The following is a 6,702-nucleotide window of genomic DNA, read 5'->3' as shown; positions in this document are numbered from 1 at the left end:
CACAATGCTAGCGAATTTGGAGCCATATAAACTTATTAATGGACAAAATAGCTAAATAAAAACTCCAAGGTCATGTAGAGCGGTTTAATACGAACATTTAAAGGCCAAAATTATGAGCCTCGCAGGAACAGTTACAGAAAGGGGTTACAGTAATCCAATGTAAGTCAAATGGAGCCGGGATCAGAAGGAGTCTGAAGGCCCCTATGGTCACTTCCTGTTTAGAATGTAACAACTAGCGGGTTAGCTCATCTACATTTATATATAGAGTCTACGGGGAAATCGTAGTGCACAGTGGGAACCCACCCTGACACAGGAACGTGCAAACTCTGCACAGAAAGGCTCGGGTGACTCCAGAACCTTCTTGCTGTGAAGAATGAGTGCTCACTACTGAGTCACCGTGCTGTAAAGAAATGTCAAATACTAGATAGATAATGACAAATAATGTTTTTTTTTGCAACGTAGCCCTTAGCTAAGTCAAAGCTAAGTGTTTGTACATGATCCCAGATAAATAATAAAAAAATGTATTCTAGTTTAAAAGTGTACATTACCAAATGGACTTGAATGTTGTCAACCATACTTTATTAAAAAACCCATAGGGTGCAAATACAAAAATAACTGTAGGTATAAATGATACGTAAGAAACACACATTTCTCATATCTCACAAGTCTCAAACAATTCCAACAATTCCACTGAAAAACAACATTTGATTCCACGTAGAGGTAGCTCTCACAGTGAAATGTTGCTAAGCATGACAGCAGATCAGAAACTTCCCCTCATAAAGTGCCTTCCATGATATGGGAGTGTACAAATTAGTGAATCATGTTTTGGCACTTGCAGCATCAGAACCATCAATAACAGCTCAAAATAAACTGGGTCTGAAAATCACATGCAAGGCTTATTTAAATTTACATCATTCTTGTCTGATTCAATCAACAGGCAGTAGCCAAATGCATTACATTGATAAGTGCAAAGGAAATATAATGTTCAATCCATATGTGTTACATAAGATTAAACAGGAATTTTTGTCTACAGGAAGTAATGTTGTACCAAGCAATTTTACAGTAACATTGTTCTCATTGAAATCCCTTCTTGTACAGACTGGAATGCAAAAGCATGAAGGTAGTGTCAGGCTGTGGCCTGTGGTGCTTCAAATATCACATCACTTTTTTCTGATACTCGGACAACTCGGCCTCTTTTCGGACATGATCAGAGATGTTCACGCCATACATCAGCTGCGGCCAGAGCTCCAGGCCCAGGAGTGAGAATCAGCACAGGTAAATGCAGTGTAGAGCTGGGAAGACAGCTAACAGAACAAGCAAGCCCTTTAAGTCCTGACCCTGGGTCCACTCAATGTCCATTGGAGTTTATTCTTTGGCTCTTTGTAAGTGCTTCTTTTATGGTCCCAACTGCTGGACCACTGATTTGGTGGTGTTCAGCACACAGGTAACATACGAGCGTTGCCATTGTACTCTTCCTCTGTCTGACAATGGACAACAGTTTATTAGATCAATTAGTCAAAAATATTTTTAATGATGACTAATTAATGAGTGCTGTTGCTAATATTTACCTCTGTGTATGCAGGTGGCATTGGGTATTCAAAGCGAGGTGGGTTCATGAAAATGGGACTTTCATCACCATCAATATCATCAAGCAGTGGTGTGAGGGGCTGGTCCAGGCAGCAGTCTCTGGAGATGTCACAATAGCTGGGGGGATTTGAGGGCATGCGGAGGGACACCCAGCTTTGGGACGAGTTACTGATTGAACCTTCTTGACTGCTCACACTGTTGCTACGGCTGCCCAAACCAGGTGTCCCAATGACTAAGGGCAGCTCCAGAATCAGCTTCTCACTGCCAGGGATGTGGACATAAATCTATAAATAAACAAAAGTGTTAAAAAAAGAAGACAGTGCCATGTGCATGTATATGTGCCAGAGAGTAGTAGGGCTTACCATGAGGGCATACTCCACACGGATCATGTTGCAACCCAGCATGGACGGTTTGATCTTAGGCACCCTGATGGACTTGCCCAACCAGGCATCACACATGCCAGAGATAATATGGTTCCCTCTCACAGCGGACAACTTTTGGCGAAACACTTTGGTACGACCATTGGCCAGGTAAGTGTGCTTGGCAATGATGGCAGCTTTAGGCACCACAATTCTAGAACAAGTGTTCTCAAACTTTGCATTGATGCAGATGTCTTCTCCCTCGCAGAAGCCTCGACGATCGATTTTAGCGTTTAGAGACACCTGACCATCTGGGATGAACATACAGGTCACCTTCTTTTCTTTGGAGCCACCTGTGGGACACTGATGAAATGCAGCATGGTTAGCAGAGGTCAGTTATGTTATGTCATTAGTTTATTATTACTTTGTTTAACTTGTGCACTTACCAGCAGGTCTGGTGTGTTTACATCCAGTGGTTCTTCCACCTCAAATGTTTTCTTGCACTCAAGGACAGGGTGTTGTGGCCTCTCCAGTGAAGCCTTAACGTAGTATTGGATGTAACCAAACTTCCCTTTGTATGAAGACACCAGCTGCCTGTGGAGGAATAAAAACACAGCACCGATTATTAAGTGTGACAACAGACTATGGCCCACACCTTGTTACATAAGCATTTTAGACTGTGCTCTTACCCATTCTGAGGAAGCTCAAATCCAAAAGAGTATTCATACTTGTTTCCAGGTCTTAAGATGACGGACCCATCAGCATCTATAAAACGAGAGCCAGGTGTACTATTAATTAATTAGTTAATATTGACATCTAGCTATAAGGTCAAGACATCTAAATACAAAACTTGATAATGAATGCGGATAGCAAGGTAAACCTAAAAACCACAGTCAGTCACGCAGCTGTCATCTGTCACATTAGTAAAATATTATCTCTGCCTACTTCTCTTCGTGTGATTCCAGCTGTTACACCAGGTTTCTTACCTGTCGGCTGATTGTCCAGTCGCAGGACCTCCTCATGTCGAAGGTACTCGGCCTCTTGTCTGCAGCGCTGCTTTCCTTTCGCATATTCCACTTTTGCGCATCCCAGGCCCAACATTTTCACTGCAGACACGCGAGTATTCTCACCAACTTCGACTTCTACACGTCCACATATTCTGTCGCCGCCGCAATAAAATGTCTTGCTTGGGTCCGCAAAAATGATCTGAAAAGTTTTTATCCTTTTCGTCATAGCCACCATGATTGCGTCTCCTTTATCCAAGTGTGTGAAAAGGTGAGGAGTTGGTGTGTGCTTGAGCTGTGGAGATCTCCCACTAAACTTTGGCGTAAACAAAGGCGGCGTCTGGTTTTATATGATAAGGGTGAACTGCACACGAGAACCTAGAATGGACTGTATGGCTCAGCGCATGCACACTGCTCCAATTGGTGGGAAAGAGGTGTTTTTGTCGGCTCTAGCCAATCAGAGCGCATCAGCGACGCGTGGACACTGCGTGGCTGGGTGAATGTAGAACGTGCACAGCATATGCTCCGAAAAGAACACAGGAAGTCGAAGAAGACAGTACATTCGTAGTAGTAAACAAGTAATAATATCCTAGTGTCCTGGTCTCAATGTCTCATTGATATCCAATTCTTCTAAAAACATTGTTGCCTCAGACGTTCATTACTGCAGTACAAGTCCTTTGGACACTTAAATGTAAATGACAATGTGAAATGCCATTGTGTCTGTCAAATCGTGATTTACAGCAGCGCTATAACTTAATCATATTTAGGCCACCGCTATAACGTGAAGTATATATAGCCATGGAAGCTATGCCTCAAATACGCTAAGGCTCGAATGAGACTGCACAGTAAGACCAAGTCATCATGGCTCACTGTATAAAGGCCAGTTTCGCTTTCATTTGGTAACATTATGGAAAATCTGACTCATTTCAGAAATCAGAAATGCCCATACTTCAACAATCCTTGTGAATATCAGCTTATCATGATTAGTCATGAAATTATGTATTTGGGGAGAAAAGTCCACACACATATTTAGTAAACTACAAAATAATATTCAGACACAGTAATGGTTCAATAAGTTTATTTAAAAAAATATATTAAAAAAAAGTGATCAGCTGACAATTTAAGACAGCAGTCTGCAAGAGAAAACAAAATTACATTTTCTAAACTTTATGGCTCACGATTACAAAGTGGTTGTGTACCAAGAGACCTTCTTAACAAAGTGCCAAGAAGTCCCCTTGACTTATTGCTTTCTGGTCATGTCCACAGCAAACCAGGAATAGACCTTCCAGGCTGCCTTGGTATATGACCAAACTTCCAAAAACAACACTCACCAATAAATCTTGTTTATTACAGTTAAGAAAACCAGCTCTGAAATCTGAAAAAAACAACATAGTAAGGACTTCAAATATGAATTTCCTAAGCAAATAAGTGTCTCAACATATTAACCAGGACTCCACACACCACAGTAAGGAGACCAACGATGCCTAATGTTAAATTTATCTTGCACCGACTTATGAACAAACCAACAGATGGCACTGCTGGCTGCAGATACCACACAGTGCGTCAGCAAAAATTAAATGAAAAACTTACCACAGATAACCGCACTCAAATCTCAAGACCATTCCTGTTAAACAATGTACAATTACACAGTGTAGTTAAGTACGCAATAATTCTGTCATTTGTAAAGGTCTGTACTGGAGCATTATCCCACATGCTCAAGAAAAGGTGAACATATGGGTAAAGCGAGGCTACAGATTTTCTCTATGAGGCGTTTCCCATGATACAGTCTACTGAGAAGATGAATCAGGACCAACCTCAGTTAGCAAATCAAGTACAAAAAAAATATACTTACCACGGTCAACTCATAGTCAAAGCCTGAGAAAGGAAATAGAAATTAAATTTACATTTGTGCAACAGGCATTTTTTGCAAACACTAAACCAGACTTATTCAATAGTCTGTTCTGCAGCATTATCTCACATGTTCAATGGTTTGTGATCATATGAGTAAAGCGAGGCTACAGAGTTTCTCTATGAGGCGTTTCCCATGATACAGTCTACTGAGAAGACTAATCAGGACCAACCTCAATTTGGCAGCCAAATCCTAAAAGTTCTATCAGAAATGTCAGCATTGCTTATGGCAGTATATATCTATATAACTACTAACAATGTTGATGTAGGAAGTTTACAAGTGTCACTTTGCTCACCTCACAAACTTGATCAGGCCACCACATCCCACAGTTCAACCTAAGAAAAGAAGAACAATTTTAGAACTGTAAATGTACCAAATGGCAAAGACAGTTTTAACCAGACTGTTCAGAAAGGCATAGTTTCGTCCGAGACGTCAGAGCAGTTGAACATATTTAGCCAATCATCATAACAAAATCCAAAACAAAGAGAAAGGGGGAATATCCTACCATGCAGCCTGAGACCACCACCACAAGACAAGGCAGATTTGGTTGAACAGCCCTGGCAAAACATAATACAAATGGTCATCAAATAAAGTTGAAAATATGTGTGTGTGTATGCATGTATATATTTCTTGTCAATTCTCAAAAGTAACACTGCTGCAGGGGGGTTGACAGCAGTGGGTTGCATGAGAATGTACTACTCTTAGCACAGTGAAATTGCCATGACCCACAAAAATGAGACTATAGCTTAAACTGTGCAAGTGAGGCTTGTAATGCATATAAAGTATGAATATACCTACCACAAACCCCCACTTGGGCTGAGAGGGCCTTTATGGAGTCATTACCAGGTTGCAGGCAGATTAAAAAGCGTGAAGTTCCTTTAATTTTTCAAACCCCAGGCACTCTATTGACTTAAGATGTATTTCCACAAGTGTTCCTGGTAAAAGAAAAGTAAAATCAATATACAAAATTGCTACGTGCCCGATGATGGCCAATTTACAGTGTGTTATTGCATACAAATTGTTTACTACAGCTTATAATGCCTCAAACGGATATAAAGAAAACCACAAGTGTGCCAGACCTCATTGTCACCCTTCAGCAACAGGAGTGCTGTGATGAAAGCAAAATCTGATGTACTCTGGCCACAGTTTCATTGGAATAAGCCCATTTAGAGGACAATTCACTGAGTGAACTACACTGTGGCGTCTTTCAATTAAAGCAATGCGACCGTATTGTGTCGGTTTGACAGTAGTCTAATGCTGCAGACAGTTTTCGATGAGCCCATGGACGAACCATGCGGTGCAGCTTGTTAGCAATAGCATAAGGTCGATGAACCAAACGGCTAAACGTAGTGAGCATCTTCAAAACTGCAAGCTGCAGCACTCAATATATCAACTTGACTTTGTACTTTAATAGACACTTCATACACGTAATGTGGGAAAAAAAACATCTATCTACCTTCCGCATGGCCATCTGAGATTTGAGAGTACGGCGCACTTGTGAAAGACAGAAAAGCGCGCAGCTGCTGTTTTTATATGGGTGCGCTGCGACAGTCACACTCCTTTGCGACACAGCAACGGAATACGTCTTTCACTTGTAGCAGTACTTTTAATGTGTTCAAATTAACCTTTGTAAGGAATCACGACAGACGTGTTTTTGGTCACTTTTTCACTTTGTATTACCTGGGAAGTAGAAGTTAGAAAATATTAATGTCTGGTTTCCCCCACTGATTTCAAAATAGTTTAATTAATCTACATAGAAAATTGACAATTATTAATATGTTTTATAAAGTTAAAAGATTTATCCTAACACTTTACTTTGAACGTACTTACCTTGAATCCTGCC

General features: G+C 40.8%; 1 protein-coding gene, 1 long non-coding RNA gene and 3 other non-coding genes across 5 annotated transcripts; all 5 read right to left on the bottom strand.

Annotated features, from left to right (window-relative positions):
* Positions 1 to 562: 562 nt before the first annotated feature.
* txnipa (thioredoxin interacting protein a) lies at positions 563 to 3,331 on the bottom strand. The gene is made up of 6 exons (XM_020932528.2): positions 2,933 to 3,331; positions 2,636 to 2,711; positions 2,393 to 2,540; positions 1,950 to 2,309; positions 1,569 to 1,871; positions 563 to 1,481 (listed from the first exon to the last, which is right to left on the bottom strand). Exons 1-6 carry the CDS (start codon positions 3,186 to 3,188, stop codon positions 1,434 to 1,436), a joined length of 1,191 nt encoding a protein of 396 aa, XP_020788187.1. The 5' UTR covers positions 3,189 to 3,331; the 3' UTR covers positions 563 to 1,433.
* Positions 3,332 to 4,011: 680 nt separating this feature from the next.
* On the bottom strand, positions 4,012 to 6,470 carry LOC110167441 (uncharacterized). Its single transcript, XR_002318979.2, has 7 exons — positions 6,316 to 6,470; positions 5,658 to 5,794; positions 5,365 to 5,416; positions 5,155 to 5,194; positions 4,803 to 4,825; positions 4,541 to 4,574; positions 4,012 to 4,325 (listed from the first exon to the last, which is right to left on the bottom strand). It is a non-coding gene; the product is annotated as an uncharacterized LOC110167441 (long non-coding RNA).
* LOC129411462 (small nucleolar RNA SNORA8) lies at positions 4,377 to 4,513 on the bottom strand. Its single transcript, XR_008633303.1, has one exon. It is a non-coding gene; the product is annotated as a small nucleolar RNA SNORA8 (small nucleolar RNA).
* LOC129411464 (small nucleolar RNA SNORA18) lies at positions 4,638 to 4,770 on the bottom strand. Its single transcript, XR_008633305.1, has one exon. It is a non-coding gene; the product is annotated as a small nucleolar RNA SNORA18 (small nucleolar RNA).
* LOC129411463 (small nucleolar RNA SNORA18) lies at positions 4,905 to 5,037 on the bottom strand. Its single transcript, XR_008633304.1, has one exon. It is a non-coding gene; the product is annotated as a small nucleolar RNA SNORA18 (small nucleolar RNA).
* Positions 6,471 to 6,702: the final 232 nt, after the last annotated feature.

This window comes from Boleophthalmus pectinirostris, unplaced genomic scaffold (genome assembly GCF_026225935.1).
Source record: "Boleophthalmus pectinirostris isolate CB_2022bp ecotype Guang Dong unplaced genomic scaffold, ASM2622593v1 HiC_scaffold_483, whole genome shotgun sequence".
NCBI classification, from domain to species: Eukaryota; Metazoa; Chordata; class Actinopteri; order Gobiiformes; family Gobiidae; genus Boleophthalmus; species Boleophthalmus pectinirostris.
This window is presented reverse-complemented; position numbering and strand designations above follow the sequence as displayed.